Here is a 19,820-nt window from a genome sequence, read left to right on the forward strand (position 1 = left end):
TTACAAATACAAAGAGAGTGGGATTGAGTTTGGGGTCAAAAGGTAAACTATGAAGGTCACTGCTACTAAAAATAGTCATATTTTGGCTTCCAGATGATAACATGTGATAAGGATGACCAATTGTATTGAAACTTGATGCAATCTTATACTATTAGAAAATATATAGGATGGGATTGAGTTAGGGGTCAAAAGGTCAACCGTGAAGGTTGTGAAGGTCACTTACTACAATAGACATTTATCACCAATTTTAGGGCCCAGCACGAAAAATAAGAGAAGCAATGTTTGTCAGAATAACACCAGTGGTCAACTGACAAATGTTCAAGGTCACTGTGTTAAAAGGTCAAGGTCAAATTTTACATCTTTTCATGTGTATACTGACAATGTAACTAGAATGGTTAAATTAACCATTAAAGGTCAGACACTAAGCTGGGTCCTTTCTGACATGTCATTGTTTTAGTTTGTTTTCCAGATCATCACTACGGTATTAAGTACAAGGGAGTGCATATAAAGTTTTTTCACAGTATTTCTGGTTTTTGCTTTCTTCCTGTCAAGACACTAGTTTCTGGAGGGAAGACATTCATTTATTAAAATGAGACATTTGTTCATTGCCATCAAGGTCTATGTTGCTTAGAAAATTTAATGAACAGCAGGGGACAAATTTTGCATGCAATGCTAACTGTAAGCTTGTCTCAGAAATAATTTTGATCCACTTGCTGTTGTGATTACAAAATTTCCTTCTTAACTATAGTATCTCACCTTTCATAATGAGTTCACTTTTGCAAATCGTTATTTTTTTGTAAATTAAGACCAAATTTCTTTACCTGCATCTTTCATTGAAATTTTTTTTCTGTTATGTAATAAAAATCTGGTATCAGGTATTAAACTTTGATTTCAGGAACACCACGACCAGTGGTGAGGTGGACCAAGACTGATGGAGTATTGTCTGGTGCAGCATTCATCAACGATAATATCCTCGTCATCCCAGAGGTGTCGCTGTCTGATGCTGGAACCTACCTGTGTGAGGCACAGAATGTATACGGCAAGGTGGAACAGAGAGTCACTCTGTACATCAGAGGTGAGTGTGTAATCCATGTTATTGTCGGCTTTTTACAAATGAAATATTAGATACAAAGTAAGATGTTTAAGACAATATAACTTAAATGAATTGTAATGTTTCACTGTTTTTAACATGTAACATGTTAGAGACATGGATCTATAATACTACAAAGTCTTCCTATACTAATACCAGTTACTTACAAATAAATAAATTGATTTTGTCATTCAGCAGTAACTCTGCCTTCAATTTGTACTTCTAAGTCAAATATTAAATATTAAATATTTTATATTTGTGTTTGGAGAGCCTGTCGTTTTCATTACATGTTCAGGGGTATGTAATTTTACCCTTGTCAGTCTTTCTGTCATAATTTCACTTCTGATCATTTATTCTTGAACAAATACAGATATAGAACTGTAATTTTGTATGTTGATGGAAATGATCATATACAGGTTCAGTCCTGAATTAGAGATGGTCAGTTTGTATTTCCCAAAGTTATGACCATTTAAATCTAGGAGGTTCAGTCCTGAATTAGAGATGGTCAGTTTATATTTCCCAAAGTTATGACCATTTAAATCTAGGAGGTTCAGTCCTGAATTAGAGATGGTCAGTTTGTATTTCCCAAAGTTATGACCATTTAAATCTAGGAGGTTCAGTCCTGAATTAGAGATGGTCAGTTTGTATTTCCCAAAGTTATAGCCATTTAAATCGGCCAGTTTGTATTTAAATGACCATTTAAATCTAGGAATCCTGAATTAGAGATGGTCAGTTTATATTTCCCAAAGTTATGACCATTTAAATTCCTGAATTAGAGACAAAAAATGAAAATTATACCAAAGTTATGACCATTTAAATCCAAGAATTGTAAATAAAATTCCTACAAAAAATGAAAATTAACCGATATTGATTAAATCTTCTGATGAGTCAGAATTTTCAATTATGTTTTACTCTGTGTTTTAGCCCGTCCTCTGATCTCTGGCCAGGGAGACAGTTTGACTGCTGCATTAGGTACTAGTGCAACCTTGGCTTGTGAGGCCACAGGTTATCCTGCACCTGAGATCAGGTGGTACAGAAAGGACGGAGAAATGCCAAGGTATTAATAACAGATTTTTACCCGTAATATCAATGGAAGGAAGCTATTGATATTTAATGTGGAGTGTTTCAGTAGTTTTGTTGAAAATGGACCTCGATATGAAATATCATAATATTATATAACGATGATTAAATAAAAAAAAAAAATCTGATTGAAATGGATTCATATTTATGATAAAATGATTGCCTTTTTTAAAATAAAAAAAAACAAGCTTCATATTTAAGAAAAAATTTGTGATAAAACATTACAGATGAATTTTGATTTAACTGAATCCTAATTGATTACATGGAAACTTTGTAAACTTAATGAAAAATCAGCTGCAAAATTGAAGTTCATTACTAAATCATGATTAATTTTAACTTTTGCAATTATCTTAATTAATATTAATCAGGTTTACTTAAAAAAATTAATCAACAATGGCAGCACTGATGTTTAATGTGTGAATTTGATGATTATAGGGAGTATGATGTTGAAAACGGTGCATTGAGAATAGATCAAGTGAAACCAGAGGACGCAGGAATGTACGTGTGTAATGCCCACAACGAGCTCGGTTCTAATGAACATTCCATGGAACTCAGAGTAGGAGGTAAGGAATGAAAAAAATAACTAAAGAAATATTTAATAAAAAATTTAAAGAGATATCGAACCAAAACAATTGTTTAAGATATTCAATCAATTCAATTAATGAGTGACATATATTCTTAAACTCCTTATGGAGGTCAAGATCCTCTCCTTCCGCCCAAAAACACCCTTAAATTCAAGGAAAATATATATTTTATGTAATGGGAGAGTTGAATATGATAATACTTTTTCCTGTATTTTGATAGGTAGCTAATACATATAAAGACAATTAAATTTATAACTTGTTTAGGTAAACAAGACTTGTCAGTTAGGATTTATACAGTAGTAGAGTTTCACGTACCAGTCAGTGGGTTACCAATGTCTGTCCATCCCGTTATCTATAAACAACCTCTCAACATATTTGGTTCATATCACCATGGTATCATAATATTATGTTCTGCACCTGATCAGACTTTGGTTCATAAAGGAGTGCTGGTATTTATTTATAGAATATTTTCTGGTTATTAAACATTTATTGTCTGATATTTACAGATCTGGTGCCAAGATTTACACAAGATCCTGTGTCTTACATCTCATATCCACCCCTGAATGATGTGTACTTGGACTTTGATATCTTGCTGTCACTCCGACCTGAGACCACTGACGGACTGGTTATTTACAACGGCCAGTATGACACAGGAACTACTGGTGATTTTGTTTCCTTTGGTTTAACTGAAGGATATCCAGAGTTCCGCTTTGATATGGGATCAGGACCAGCTATCATCAAGGGTGACCGCAAACTTGCCCTCGACCAGTCACACACCATCAAACTGACCCGAAACAGGAGACAGGGTGAGATTTCAAATATAATCAACAATATCATTGCTACTCAGTCATTAAGAAAGAAAATCATGTTGTGTTTGGTTTTAAGATATCAAATTTCCAGGTAAAAAGAATTGCAGTTCATGAAGGTATAAACCAAGAAATAAGGACAGATAAATTTTTGAAAAATTGTCCCATTAGAAATAAAAAGGACTCTTACTGGTTTCAAAAATTAAAATGTTACAGTGAACTGAAAATGGCTGCGGGATTACTTGTCAGTCAAGTAGGAAATCTATATTTTAGGGTTGAAAGGTCAAATCACCATGAATAAAGTTCAAAGGTCAAAGTACAAAGTCTATTATTAAGATTTTTGATTGATATGATTTGTTTTGTTTGGATTTTTTTGTTAAGTGAATATTTCCATATATCAATTAGTTGAATGTTTTCAGACTGATGCAAAAAGAAACTCCTGTGTATATACTATAAGTTCTCTAACTAAGAAGAGTAATTGAGCTTTCATTTTTCAGGTACTATGGTTGTGGACACGGAACCTGCCTATGTTGGGACATCCCAGGGTAATTTCCAGGGACTTGATCTCCGTGGCAACTTCTTCTTAGGTGGCGTCCCCAATTTCAATGCAATTCCGAAGGGTGTTGGTTTCCGTGAGGGATTTGTCGGTAAGTTAGATGGCTTCACCTTTTATAGTGACTGAGCTGTCATTCCTCTTAATATCATGTGCAATTTGTTAGATGGCTTAACCTTTTATAGTGACTGAGCTGTCATTCCTCTTAATATCATGTGCAATTAGTTAGATGGCTTAACCTTTTATAGTGACTGAGCTGTCATTCCTCTTAATATCATGTGCAATTAGTTAGATGGCTTAACCTTTTATAGTGACTGAGCTGTCATTCCTCTTAATATCATGTGCAATTAACATTTCTGTAAATATCCTTTAGATTAACAACATGTATTTCTACAAAATGTGAACAAAAGGAATTTTGAGAATATAAATAAGTACTTTCAGTAGGTTCTTTTAAGAGTATGAACATTAAAATCTTTTTCATTATATCAGATTTTAGGTAAAAAGGTGCTTTGACATAAACCAATATGTGATATTAAGGGAATACTAGTGTTTGGAGTGCTTGTGTCATGTAAATGAATTGTTGATGCTATTTTTGTCAGCTATTCTATTCTTTTACCTCAATTCCATTTAAGGGACAAGGTCGGATTGATAAAATTATCAAATTTTTTTTAGAAAACTTACTGTCCATTCCCATCAGTAAATTTCTTCAATATTTATTCATGTAAATAATTGAATTTTTATTTCTTATTAATCAATATAGAATTCTGAAATGTAAAAAATCTCATCCATGAAGCAGAAGACGATTATCTTTCAGAACACCTGGTCTTTTTTTATCATGGTTGTTACGTAGATTTTGAGTGACAACTTTGTAAATTTGTAAACATGTCGGTATTTTCTTGTTACTGTGCAGGAAGTGTTAGCCAAGTTAAGCTGAAGGGTGTTGATCTAAACCTTGGAGCGGATGCTATTAAGAGAGTGGGTGTGGAACCCTACTCCATGTGTTTGTCCCAGCCTTGTCAGAGTGGAGGATTGTGTCGCCCTGCTAACAACGACCAAGGCTTTGCCTGTATCTGTCCTGAAGGTTTTACTGGCCGCAGATGTGAGGTCACAGGCGAAAAGTGCTATCCAAGTATGTATGTTACAGACACTCTGATTGGTCGGAAAGTTGTTGTGTTGTTTGTTTATTTATCTACTTTTTTTATATATTTTCATGAACAGGGTTCATTATTTGGATTTATGACACTTAAAAGATTTAAGGCAAAATAGAACTAACTGGATTGGTTAACCGAAATGACATGAGAGGAGTAATAAAGTTATGATCGAAAATTTTTATTTGTAGGCACTATCATTTGAATATTGGTTATCAAAACTGAATGCCGATGACTTGTTTGTTTACAGATGCCTGTGGACCTGACGGCCAGTGTATGAATCTGGTGAATCAGCCTGGATTCAAGTGTATCTGTCCATTTGGCAAGACTGGTCCTGGATGTCAGAGAGGTAAGAAACTGAAGAGCAGACAATTAGATATTTTTGTCTTCCATCGAACTTTGAAATGTAAATAGGAACGCTGCCAATAAAACAAGTTGATAAACACATTATGTAATTAATCCTGATCTAATGTGGAACGTTTGTTAAGATGGTTTTGGTTGAATTCAATATGTCATAAATTTGATGAAATTAGATATATCTTGTTATATTCAGCACTCAAATCTACAACAAATTGTTTTTAAGTTTTCTTTTTGTGTGAAGTTATTTCCCTTTGTCGCAGGTGTAATCATTGTGACAGTGTTTGTAATTATCTCCCTTTCTACCTTTCAGATTTGATAATTTCAGTAGAATCTCATTATCTCCAACTGATGTAACTTGAAGACCCCATTTGATTCAAAGCATTTCATTGGTTCCTGCCTAACTTTACACAAAACATTTGAACTCACTTAAATTGAATACTCAGTTGTCTAGAAGATATACAGTGGTCTTGGTAAGGTTTGACTGTATAACTACAGTTCAAGATTTTTTTTTTTAAATTATCTCTCTTTATACTTTTCAGATGTGACCATTGTAACTCCACAGTTTAACAGAACTTCCTTCATCACCTATCCTCCTATTAAGGGAGCTCGCTACCAGATGAAGATTGACCTGGAGTTCAAACCTGGCACCTTGAACGATGGAATCATCCTGTACAGTGGCCATGATGAACAGGGATCAGGAGACTACATCAGCGTGGCTCTACGTAACGGTTATGTGGAATACAAATACAACACTGGATCAGGTAAAGTGGTCACTTAGTCAAATTTAGTAAAAAGAACTTCATACATTTTTAAAATCATATATCAAATGAACCTTTATATAAAGCAGTATCATTATAATATATAAGTAATTGTTTTATCCTTCTAATTTAAACTTATTTACAATTATCATTCCTCTTTTTTTTTCATTTTTGTCTCCAGGATTTCAAACCAATAAAAATAGGATGGTAAAATATTTGATTTGTTTTATTTTTAAATCACAGACAACATGTTAGGATTAACATCTATGTAAAAATGTAATGTATTGTGGATGTTTTGCATGGTATTATACAAAAATAAGTATGCAATATATCAACAGGATGTCCAATGGTGATTCAATGTGTCTGAAGTTTGATACAAAATTACAGAAATATTTCTAATGTTGATTAGGACCTGCAACTCTGAACAGCAAAAACCGTTTGACTGTTGGCCAGTGGACAAGAGTTTCCTTGTCTAAGAACAATCAGGAAGGAACTCTCATCGTCAATAATGAGGAACCTGTAAAAGGTAGGAATTTCCCGTTATCTCCCTTGACTTTCAAATTTTTTAATTTCTCTAGATTGGTCAATTTTTATCATGTTATAGATGGTTAATTTTGATAATTCTGTTTTAAGTTGCTGTACATCTATAGGCGTGATCTAGTTTTTTTATAAATAATACTTGACAAAGGTGGCGTACCTTTAATTGAACAAGTGTAAGATGTCCATATTATAATCTTTATAAAAATACTTGACAAAGGTGGCGTACCTTTCATTGAACAAGTGTAAGATGTCCATATTATAATCTTTATAAAAATACTTAAGATGTCCATATTATAATCTTTATAAAAATACTTAATGTAGGTGGCGTACCTTTCATTGAACAAGTGTAAGATGTCCATATTATAATCTTTATAAAAATACTTAATGTAGGTGGCGTACCTTTCATTGAACAAGTGTAAGATGTCCATATTATAATCTTGATAAATAATACTTAATGTAGGTGGCGTACCTTTCATTGAACAAGTGTAAGATGTCCATATTATAATCTTGATAAATAATACTTAATGTAGGTGGCATACCTTGAATTGAACAAGTGTAAGATGTCCATATTATAATCTTTAGTAGATCATACAGTTTATGTCCTCTACCACAAAATATCATTCAGTTAATATGATACATCCTGTCTAGAGATACATGTAGGAGAGCCACCGCCTTAGTGTTGCTTGGGTAGGTGTTCCTTTACGCTTCAGCTTGATACTCAAGAGTATACAGGGTGACCAATCAGAAGAGAAAATTAGGCAAAACTATATTAACCACAACAGCATCAGAGTAGGTTGTTCCATGTCTGTTGACTGGTTTCACCCTAAGCAGGCTTCCTCTGGATAAGAATCCATCCTGTATGGTTACATATATATGGATACATGTGCTGTATCACAAGCATTGCTTTATCATAGCGTGATATGTGTTCTTTATCACATACCACTAGCTGTCCTTAAATGAGATAAATCTATCTTGGAAATCCAACTACAAAATTTCATAAAAATTTGTGATTTAGCATTTAAGTCGTCATTTAAGTAATCAAAAACCTATTTGTGTTATATCTTGTCATTGTAATAAGATCAGATTCTGGTTTGTGTAGTGGATGGGGCATTCATTTCTTGTACACATTTTATCAATTTTGAAACTAGTTCTCATCAAAAGCAATAATAAATCATTGAGCTGGATCTTCTTCAGACAATTTTCTTTTAATGCATTCCATTGTTTCAATATGGTGATACGCCACTTAATGTCAAAGTATACATACTAATGGTATTATAGTACTCTTAAATAGTATACCTTTGTTATGGACACAGCACTTTTAAGATATCAATTAATCTTATTTTATAGAATTTTAGTTGAGTTATCTCCCTTCACTGATTTAGTATATCTTACTACGAGAAATCACCTGTATATCTTGTTCTAAATACACCACTGCATATTTGTATGATGATATCTTTAATTTTTTTAGTTATCTCCCTTAGTAGATGTTACGGGACAATCTCCTTTATCCAACATTTAGATGCCTTTTCATAACATAGTAATGTCACAATATAATTTGTAAATGAAAACAGCACTGCATACTTATTATTGATAATATATATCATATATATGATGGAGTTATTTCCCTTTTCTGATGTGTTGCCTTCCCTTGAATATTATACAGATTTTTGCATGGTGTGAATTGGCACTTTCAATTAGAAGACACACATATTGTGTAAAATGATCAATCTTAGACAAAGCATATTTAGATCTGATACTTTAATATTTTATTTAAATTGATGGTTTATGAATTACTGCCCTCCAGATAAGACAACTCCTGCACTTCGATATTTATCAGTTAATTACAATATGAGTCATCCTCCCTTGACGTCAAACTCTATTGAAATGAGTTTTGTTTCAGTGTTAAGACATTTAATATCTTTTTCTGGTCGTTAAATTTTGTGACAAAAAATGCTTAATGACTACGCTCAAATTATCATTAAAATTTGATTTTGACAGCTGTCAGGGACACTTATTATTGGTGTTTCTATTATGAATATTATTTCCGAAATGTTAAAAATTTTCAAATTTTTTTCCAGTTCTCTGTTATACTAAAAGCAAAATGAAATGATGTCCTGTGTACATTTCAAATCTGTACAATTTGTGCTCCTTTTGAAAATGACTTCCAATATTTCATTTCAAATTGGCAATCCAATATTGGTGGCCTTGTAAATTTTTAAAGGTAAACTGATATTTTGATGAGAACACTTTCATGTGACCAACAGTGTCAGCACATTGATATGTTTCCACAGAAGCTAGACAATACTCAGTTTATTTATGACATCTCTGATTTACTAATGAACAACAACAAAAAATGCAGAAAATTAAATCATGTTTATACCTTCAATACCATATTATTATGCATAAGTCATCATCCTTATCATACCCATCAATAAATAACCTTTTTTTTTCTCTGTCTGGCCAATGATGGATTTGTCTGTTTGTCAATTGCTTTTTCCACCTTGCCGAATAATGAAATTACTTGTATATGAATCATTTTTATACTTCGATCATTAATGAATTTATTTTAACATGAATCACTTTTCTGCCATAACCATTAATTAATTAATTTGTATATGAATCTCTTCTTTCTTGACCATTAATGAATTTATATGTACATGAATGCCGTTTTTACGTATGTAGTCTGGCCCTGGAGTTATTATAGAGATCAATACCGCAACTACTACAACTACCACCTGCATAGACAATATCGCTACCGAAGGGCAGGTAACTCCGCTGCAACCAGAAGTGGTGTCTGTCATTTCAAACCATTTGTATTCATTTGGTGTCCATTTTGCTTTTGACGCTTCTGACTTTCTCTTTGCTGCAGTTATTATGCTTATTTTCTATCATTTCCAACGTAGTCTCACATGTGTGGGTAGTATCCATTGCATTGGCAGTGGTTGTTTTTGTTCTATTTTTTTCTATTCTAAAAGAATGCAACAGAATTCTTTATGCACGTTTAAAAAATATCAAGTCTATAATGAGTGGTGGGAGCTAGAGAAAATTAGTATTGTTATATATCATTCTGGGTCATGGGATTTCATTGATCTCAAAATCAAATTTCATTCATGAAAATTGGATTAAAGACAACTGCAAAAATTATTTAAGTGAAATACAGTTATATTCATCAACATCAATTTTACATAATTCTTAGTGATATCGTAACTTCATATACATCTACATCTACCAAATTCAAATCACTTTTTTCGGAGGATATTTTTCAGTAGCTTTATATTCGCGATTTTTTTTTTTTTTTTAATTGTTTTGTAGTAATGAGAGTCAGAAGACGGGTTTATGTTGCTTTGTGTATATCATGTTGCTGTTTCCTGGTTCCGAAAAATTGCTGCAACAATTTTCTGGAATTCAAATGTCTCCGATTTGATTATTTTGTTGTATGTTCCAGTTGTTTCCCTTGTTTCTCATTTGGTGTTGCTGTAGACTCGTGTTTTTTGTTTACCCGAGTTGTTGATATGGTTTCATCATTGGTTGCCTTCCTTCCTGATTCAACATTTACAAACCCCAGTTTTGTTTCTATGTTACATCCCTCGTCCTCTGAATGTTGTCTTTCTCTTACCCCTTCAGTGACGACCTTTCGTTTTTTGTAAACATATTAATTATTGTAACATTGTAACGATTGGTGATTAACTGTTTTACATGTTGTACAGTTGTATATTTTGTATCTACTTTCATGATTGGTCTTGTGTGTAGTTTTTGTAACAATAAATTCAATGTTGTGGACATTTTGTTTAAGTAAGACATGCCCTATATATCCCTGACAAATCTTTGTAACATCTCTGCATTCATTTTCTATAACTGTCAGTAATTAATGATCTCTTCAAATTGCATCATTGAATTGTATTGCTGATATAGACCCTAAATGTGTCCTTGGAAACTGGTCCAGATGTGTTGGATGTTTTGTTCTTTATTTCGGTGTTTGTCAATTAATATGATTGTGATAAGCTCAGATTCTCATGTGTAGTGTAAATGTTGTGATGACACATACAATACAAAATCTGGTACCTCAGAAAAAAATATTTCCCCTTTTTTGTAAATTACTTTGTTTACATGCCATTTGCTATTTCAGTGAGATAAAAATGTATATATCTCATTATATTTCACCAAGCAATGTCTTATACAAGATCCTACAGGGTGTGTTGAGACTTTTTAGTGATGTTGGTATTCATATTATATTACTTGACTGTCCAGATGTCTTATATATTTTAGATTAAAAAAAGCTTTTAATTGTAACTATTCACTGTTATTTTAAATTTCTACCACATTTTAACCTATCTTTTTTTGCCCCAATTAAAATTGATTAAGTTAAGTTACAAGCTTTAAGTTCAGTCAAGAAGACATTGGGTATTAATAGTCCATTTTAATTTTACATTACATTCCCTTGGTATATGAATCACTAGTAGGCGTCGTTGATTGTGAATGTATTTTTTGTTGTATTATTATGTTGCTGCTAAGAACTTTGAATTTTTCTAAATTTTTTTTTATTTTTGGTTTCATTTTGTTATGGATATTTGAAATTTGATTAAAATTTTGAGTTTCATGATTTGTGTTAGACTAATGCTGAAATAAATGCTGATGAAAATAATGTTATGATACATGAGACTAACGCTGAAAAAATCACTTATAAAAAACAAATATTTGGTAACACAAACAAATGGTAATGATGTCTGGTTGAACAATTTGTTACGATTTGACAGTAAAATAAAATCCAGATGTTTGATCTTTCTGCTGATTGCAAAGATTTCCTGTGAGGAACAGCTTTTTGTCCTGCACTGTATTTGATAAGCAACGTTTTGTGGGTTTTAGAGAACTTGTGATGTTCTTGGGATTTTCACTAAATCTTGTCGGTGTCTTTTTTTTTTTTTTTTTTGCCAAAAATATTGCATCAGGATTATGAGTATTATCATATTCTTTGATATTTCAGTGATGTCGAAATTATTAAAAAAAATTTCATTTATCTCATAATTACTATATCATCAGTTTCATTTTTCATTGCATGGACAAAGTATTTAAAATTATGTCTGAGAATGCTATCTGTTTGCATAAGCCTTCGCATGATGTCAGTTTTGCATGGTCATTGAGTTGTCTCCCTTATTGCCAATTAGTATGATTTATTCTTGATTGCAAGACACTTATCATTAGATATATTACGGCTAGGTGTGATTGTGTTATGCTTGTAGTGTATAGCTACCTGTTCGTAGACAGGTTGGACCGAGTGATTCAAAACACTGCACACATTTACAATTAGGTTGGTTGTTAGTCTTCAGTTATCAGGACATTTCAATTTTTTTTCCAAAATTGACTCTTTAAGAAATAAAGCTTGTGTTAAAAACAGAGAGTTTGATTAGATTTCTAGAAATTGTATGCAATTTTCTTCATCAAAGATGAAATAAATGAATATACAAGTCTAAAGAAGATTATTTGCAATCCAAATTGTGATGATTTAAAAGAAAAACTTCAAACCAGGATATATAGTTTCCTTTTTTATGGGTTACTGTACATGAAAGTATAGGGGCAGATACAACATGTATAAACATTCAAGTATGGAAATGATTTGTACCTGACAGAGGTGTACCATCCATATAAATTAATGTCGTCTGTACATACAGATTATTTGCCTTAACCAATGTTTGGCTTTATTGTTTTCTTCAGGATAGAATGAGTATAAAGCTTATATTACATGTGCTTATGAGTATGAACGGACTTTAGATCATGGTCATGTTATTGTCTGCTTTTTGCGGTTAACACGTGTGATAAAGTATTTCTATCAAAATACTAGTGTGCGGTTACATAAAGTACTGTATTTAAAAACGTTGTTTGCTCTTTGTTTCAGCCACATCACCAGGCAACACTGTTGGCCTTGACCTTCGTACCAATCTTTACCTTGGAGGGGTCGAGCCGTCTGTGATCATCCCACGTGGAGTCCAGGTCACATCAGGCTTTATGGGCTGTATAGCTGAGGTAAGATGGAGGTTGTATTGACACACACTTTGATATCTTGAGGAATACCTGATGGATGTGAAAGCAGCAGGTACTGCTGATGTGATTGGATAGAATTCTCATATGATGGTAGATATAAAACCCCCCCAAAAAAAAAAACACTGATTAAAAAATGTCTATAGAATCTTAACTTGTTAATAATTGTGTTCTAAGAAATATCACCTTTAAATGTGCTCATTTTACAAAAGTAGTGTTTACTTTTCTTTCCGGGGCAACAACTTCCAAACCATTCTACTTAATTCCATGAAACTTTCTGTATATATTAGGTTAGTGCCCTAGTTGTGCCTGTTCTTATTTTATGATCTTTTTCCTGTTACCATAAAATTTTTCAATTTCTTGTGATTTCTTGTATTACTCCATAGCTTATAGAGTGTTGCATTACTTAGTTCATAGACAAACCAAACTCTATTCAAGTATCATCTGTCACACAGGATCTACATCAAGATATAAACTTTTACAATAAGGTTAATATTTATAATGTTAAATGTTTTTGAGGCAACCTGCCCCTTTATCTAGACACAAATATTACATAAATTACATCACATCTGTAGAACATAAAACAAATACAAAGTTATAAATCTAAATCAAAAGTACTGGTGTAAATTTAGGTGTCTCGATAATCCCTTCGGCCGATGAATGCTTAAGACCCTTTATAACGGACAAAAATTTCATTCAAAGTTGTTGTAAGGAAGATGGTGATTAAAATTTCAAAAATGTTTTATATCAATCTTGGTATATTTTGCACGGTAGATGCTGAACGTATATATGTATATATAAAATGTTGAAGACGAGGAGATGCCAGGAAATTGAATTGGTAATCGACAATTTTGCACTAACACTTTCACTGTATTAGATCTTCAGGTGACAGTAGTGGTACATATATTAAATGATGTCACAAAGGTATATATATATCATATTTGGATTTTACACCAACAGCTAGGTGCAGGGGATAATTCCACGCTTTGCGGCTCCTTATTGTAATAAATTCAGTGTATTTCAAAACCTGGAACATATACAGGCTCTCTTAGCTTTCATCTTAACACAGGTTTTTTCCCCACAAGATGTGTTTCCAATGAAAAAGCTAGTTTATTGAAACTCATCAATTTATTTATTCAATAAAATTGAAATCAGTTGTTTTCAATCAAACCTGTTAACATGGCCACAATGAAAATGCATCAGTGTTATCCGGTGAGAGCTATGAAAATACAATTACAGTTTACAGTGTATTACATAAGCAGCAATTTACTTTGTCAGCTGACTGTTAACATGGTACCGATCAACCTGATCCGCGATGCTGTCAACAGTATGGATATCCGTGATTGTACTGATAGGGACATCTGTAACCGTCGTCCTTGTCTCAATGGAGGATTGTGTGAAAGTCTTGCCATCAATGATTACAGATGTGTCTGTCCAGAAAGTTTTACAGGTGAGGTTACATCCTGGTCATCTCACGACAGCGATATTTAACCAATAGTTACTGGAGAATTGAAATTGTTGTCACTAAAGAAAACCCAAACAAATTTCAAAGAAAATATTTATCAATCTTACCTGTCGCAACAAATACACAATAGTAAAATAATGCAGATCAGTCCCAAAATATCTCCTAACTACTCATTACCTTTAACCAAGATTTGGAGACTATTGGTCATAGTTACTGGTCACTATAGGAGAAATTCTGGACATGGGATGAACAGTCTCAGCCATCCATATTGCCATGGTGTCTTTTTTGTTCCTTTTCTTTTTAATTCTTGTCTATGAAACTAATGCTCTATAAGACATTTTTGAGTACATTAGTCTGAAAGGTCTTGATGATCTATCAGCAATTACATTATTGTCATGGTAACAGTGGCTGTACTTGTTGATGTTTGGTTCGTTATTGTGGATAAACTCACACAAAGCCACAAATTATGTTGTTAGTGATGGCAATTCATATTGAAGGACAATAACAAAAGACCATCATTGGTGAATGAAATGCGTTGTTTTATGTTCTAAGGTACTCACTGTGAAATGAGAATCAACATCTGTAACACTCGGGAACCTTGTCAGAATGGTGGAATCTGCAGTTTCACAAATGATGGGTACCGTTGTGACTGCCCTCTAGGTTTCATGGGAGATAACTGCGAATCAGGTAAAACAAAAGTACCAAAAAAATTGTGTTGAAAAATTCAAGATAACTTTATAAACTTTATATAGATATTGAATAAAAGATGTTTCTGTTATTGAAGACCCATGTATTTTTATTTTTATCTTTTTCTATCACATTTTGGATCAAATTTAGTATGAGAAATGAACATAGATACTAAGAGAAGGGTTATTCGACTGCTGTCTTATCAAGATATTATCAATGGGATGATTAAGGTTGCTGTGACTAGCATCGTCAGGTAATAAGTGTTATAAGTATTTGGTTTTATTTGTTGAATTATTTTGCTGATTCTACCACTGGGAGCAGATATTTTGTTTCTTCTGATGTTATGTCTCAGTAACCAATCTATGACCAATCTGTCATTGCTTAAGTTTTGAATACAAAATCAACTGCTGTTAGTAAATTTGATACCAAACAAGATTTGCTTTGTACAGAGCATAAAACGTAGAAAATATTCTCAAAATCTGATGTTTTTCAGTGGTGACGTATTCTGGCCCTATCCGCGTGGAGGGCGACGGATTTGTTGAGCTCAGTCGAGATCTATTCCCCTACAGTCAAAATCAAGTAGAGAAGGTGGTAGAGTTAACCATACGTACAAACCAGACCAACGGCTTGATATTCTGGCAAGGGGAGGCCACTCCTGGTCAATCTGTCTCCTCTGGTGACTATATGATGATTGGACTTCGAGATGGTTACATCTACTACAGGTAATGTGTCCACCTTGGATTGCTAAAAATTAACGTGTGCTCTCTGTCAATTTTAGTCATACAACTTAGAACAAGATTTCCAAATATAGAATGACCAAATAGTTTCAATTTCTTTAAAGCCTATTGAAATGTAATTTAATTTCCATGTTGCAGTTATGAGTTGGGCAGTGGTGCAGCCAATATGAGGTCTACTCTGCCAGTTAACGACATGCAGGTGCACAGGATCAAGGTTACACGGTAAGTTGACATAGCAGCAAACGTGATCATAAGTCCAACTTGGAGTACATATTGAAACTCTTCTCATCTCTTTTTCAAATTTCACATAATCAATGTCTCCACAACTTACCAGTAATGAAGAATGTAGTGGTAACTTTTGTTTCGTTCACAGACTTGGAAAGACAGGCACTTTAGCTATTGATGGGGGACCAAAAGAAACTGGAGTATCTCTGGGATTCTTACAAATGTTGAACGTAAATGGAAACATTTATGTTGGTAAGTAATTGTTGTTAAAGACATATATATATGCATAAAGTTGACTAATGATGATGTAACTTGCTGAAGGGAAATAATTTCTTCAACTTTTTCTTTTAAAATGGATAATATATTGCAAGAGTAAAGATACACAAAGGGCATTAAAAGATTGATTTTATAGCAACAATTTGTGGAGGTAAACTTAGAAGATGGAGGTAGTTTTGTTGTTGGATAGAAAGAATGACAGAGGGATAGACATGTAGTTTCGATTGTTAGGATGTAATGATTTTTAATGAAACTGATCTTTTAATTTTGTACAAACACAGGTGGTGTTCCCGACCCTGAATCAATGACTGCCGGCAGATACACAGATAACTTCGTAGGGTGTATATTAGAGATTAAACTGCAGGAAGGGAGAGCACTCTCTGTTCCAGATGACACTGTAGGCGGACATAATGTAATGTCGTGTAATTGAGGAATGTTGTTAATCTGTACAAAAACAAAATTAGACTCCTAGGTTGGGGCATAGATATATTACAAATGAGTAAGTGTTGAATTGCAGTGATGTGGTTCAAACGTGTTACCATGGAGACACAAATAAATAAATATACTATTACAGATATGAAATTCCAACCATATGTGCCATGCTTACATATTTCTTTTTACTAGGTAGATATTTCTACATAATGTTTGATTGATCGGTAACATTACTTTAGCTTGATTTACATGTGAATGATTTTAAAAAGAAAGCTATGAAAATGTAGAGTGTATATTTATGTAAATATATATACAGGTTGGGGGTGCACACTTACCCTCTCCATATACCCGAATGAACAAGAGGTATATATATAGCCATCCACTTCTCATTGAAATGTATACATTGTGTATATCTATCTCAAAGACAAAAGTGACGTTCTCCAGCGATCCGGAGAACTTTGCTCTGAACTGCTTTTTTTTTTTCGATTCACTTACACCAATAATACATTTTGATGATGTTTTGAGGGTGTGAACAGCAATCATTTAGAAACTATACGTATGAATTAGTATCATTTTAGCTTGACACATAAACAAACTGTGAATCCATTTACTTGTACAATTTATATATAAGCTTCATGCTGCAATGTTTGTTATGATGTACGTGTTTTAAATTAAATTGCATTATTTCCTTTAAATATTTTACATGTTTTGATAAACCGGTAGATACCCTTATACACTGATGCTTTTTACATTCTTTATTTTAATCATGTCCGTAGATATATATATATATATATATATAACATTTTTATCGTTCAGTACTAATATGTATTCAGGCAGACTATATTTCATTTCCCGACAGTGTTGGAAGTTTTGATAATTGTAGATATACACAATTGGATTAGCTATATATAATTATCTTAAACAGAAGTTTTCAAGTCTAGAACGGTTACTGACTTCTGGGTCAAAGGTCATGTTAGTGTATCTTGATAGTGTGAATCTTTCATGAAGTGTGTGGATGCATGTATGGAAATTTATTGTAAGTGGAGACTTCAAGCACACAACAATGAATATTTTGATGCTATTATCGAAAGAATTTGAAAAAAAATTTACACAGTAAATATCACTTTTGGAATATTTCTAAATTTGTTAACGTGGACTAGGACGTGCCTTAATTTGTCTGTTCTGTTAATGCTGCTGGTTTATTGATTATAAGATGCAAAATAACCTCTATTTCTCTTTTACAAACTTTTTTATCATTCTTTATCGTTTCAAACAAGAAAACAAGGTGTTACCATAACAACACTGATGCATTAAAATTTAATAGAATCTAATAACACCAACCATTCCCTAATTCTTAATGAGAAGTGGTTTATTATAAGCTTTCACACGTCTTTTATTTTGTCCTTTCTATTTTTTTATCTTCATTAGCTGCAAGAATATTTTCCCTGGGTTCATATTCACTGATCCAATAAATAGAGTTTCTTCCTCTGCTTGTTAAAGCATTGTTATAATCATTTATGTCATCTCGTATGAAATACATGTATATTGCTTAATCTGCCGATAATGTATGATCTGGTTTTATTTCATCAACTATTAACTAACAGTTAATATATTTTAAATAAAGCTTTGAATAGGTTTTATCATTTCTTGAAAGTTGAGAAGTCAGTATTTTTATGTATTGGGAGTTTTTCTTACCTGAAATATATTATTTTGAACTATATTCGAAGAAAATGAAACATTAGCATAAAATTAAGTTGTTTTTTTTTAGTTTGACATGTTAGGTTTTAGTGCCTTCACAGAGTCTTCCAACTTACAAAAAGTTACAAAGTGCCTGTTGTGGCATTTTACACTTACAGAAATAAATAAAACAGTGTCACTTAAATATCTGAATTACTTACATGCATGAATAGATAAAATTTACCATTACTTATTTAGTGGTTACTGTCCATTCTCTGTAAAGTTGAATTCTTTTACCTCCGTTAAGCCTTATCATAAAAGTGTCTTTTTTGTGTTTTGATAATGAATTCATCTGATTAACTTAAAATATTCATGTCAAAATGTCTTACTAATTCAAAAAAGAAAATAATAAATTCTGAATTATTTTGTTTCAAAGTACCTGCCAATTTCAGAAACCCAATATAGTTTATATTAAGAAAAATTATTTAAATAGCAAGAGGGATGTACAAGGAAATCACCTCAGTCCTTGATGCATGTTGAGTATACGGCCAGTGTTTGAACTTTGAGTGCTATCTCAATACCTCAGCATTGCTCACCTCCATAGTGACAACAGTCTCTCTTATTATGAGGTGGGTTAAGGTTGGGTTTATTCGTGGAAATCGGTGACTGAAAAATTATAGGAAATTCATTTTGGTGTTTGTAAAATAAATTTCACTTCTTTTCAATTTTTATCAAAATTTTACTAAATTTCATTTGTTATAGTTTCAAGTAATATTATTTTGTAAAGGTGATTTGTCACTTTAAAAAACTAAATTCTTATTAAGGAGTGACAATAACTTTTAACATCGTAAGTCCAACTGATTTTCTATTTTAAGCCCGATCTCTCTCGCCAAACCTTGTGGTGTCAGCCACCTGGTGGGAGTTGTCTCCCTTGTAATGGGAATTTGTACTAAATGACGCCTGTTTTCACTATGACGTTTCACTCAGATGGTAAGCTTTTCTGGAAATACTCATTTGTTTCTGTGTGGTGCTAGTTAGACTATGCAAGAATAACAGTTTCTGTCTGACGTTGTTAATTAATGGCGTACATGTAAATCCTACAAGTGTAAAAAATAAAATTTGAGTTTTGTATTAAATAGTTCTTATTATTTTACAGTAAGAGTATAGTTGTATGAAAGTCCATTAAGATCAGCATAATTGTTCTCTTATCCAGTATAAAATCGTTGTTTTTTAAAGTTAGCTAAATTTTCTACAGAAAACAATAAGTTTTTATGCAGCCTGTTTCTAATTCTGATTTCACGTCTCAGTTCTGAGGTAAACCACGCTTTGTCTCTCGGTCTAATAGTTATAATATTTATGAACTTAGTTG

At 32.7% G+C, this 19,820-nt stretch overlaps 1 protein-coding gene across 1 annotated transcript in view; it reads left to right on the forward strand.

Moving 5' to 3' along the window:
* LOC132553268 (basement membrane-specific heparan sulfate proteoglycan core protein-like) overlaps window positions 1-19,587 on the forward strand; it is a 153,992-nt gene extending 134,405 nt beyond the window's left edge. Inside the window, exons 76-92 of the mRNA XM_060217499.1 lie at window positions 896-1,075; window positions 2,015-2,147; window positions 2,606-2,733; window positions 3,261-3,560; window positions 4,058-4,207; window positions 5,024-5,242; window positions 5,512-5,610; window positions 6,161-6,382; window positions 6,789-6,905; window positions 9,602-9,685; window positions 12,810-12,937; window positions 14,231-14,402; window positions 14,970-15,104; window positions 15,598-15,826; window positions 15,980-16,063; window positions 16,215-16,318; window positions 16,624-19,587. Of these exons, the coding sequence (XP_060073482.1) occupies window positions 896-1,075; window positions 2,015-2,147; window positions 2,606-2,733; window positions 3,261-3,560; window positions 4,058-4,207; window positions 5,024-5,242; window positions 5,512-5,610; window positions 6,161-6,382; window positions 6,789-6,905; window positions 9,602-9,685; window positions 12,810-12,937; window positions 14,231-14,402; window positions 14,970-15,104; window positions 15,598-15,826; window positions 15,980-16,063; window positions 16,215-16,318; window positions 16,624-16,772 (2,633 nt within the window). The 3' untranslated portion in view covers window positions 16,773-19,587. The remainder of the gene's footprint in view (window positions 1-895; window positions 1,076-2,014; window positions 2,148-2,605; window positions 2,734-3,260; window positions 3,561-4,057; window positions 4,208-5,023; window positions 5,243-5,511; window positions 5,611-6,160; window positions 6,383-6,788; window positions 6,906-9,601; window positions 9,686-12,809; window positions 12,938-14,230; window positions 14,403-14,969; window positions 15,105-15,597; window positions 15,827-15,979; window positions 16,064-16,214; window positions 16,319-16,623) is intronic.
* The last annotated feature ends 233 nt before the right edge of the window (window positions 19,588-19,820 follow it).

The sequence above is a fragment of the Ylistrum balloti genome, unplaced genomic scaffold, assembly GCF_031769215.1.
Source record: "Ylistrum balloti isolate Yb309-2 unplaced genomic scaffold, AGI_CSIRO_Ybal_v1 Utg370312, whole genome shotgun sequence".
Classification (NCBI taxonomy): domain Eukaryota; kingdom Metazoa; phylum Mollusca; class Bivalvia; order Pectinida; family Pectinidae; genus Ylistrum; species Ylistrum balloti.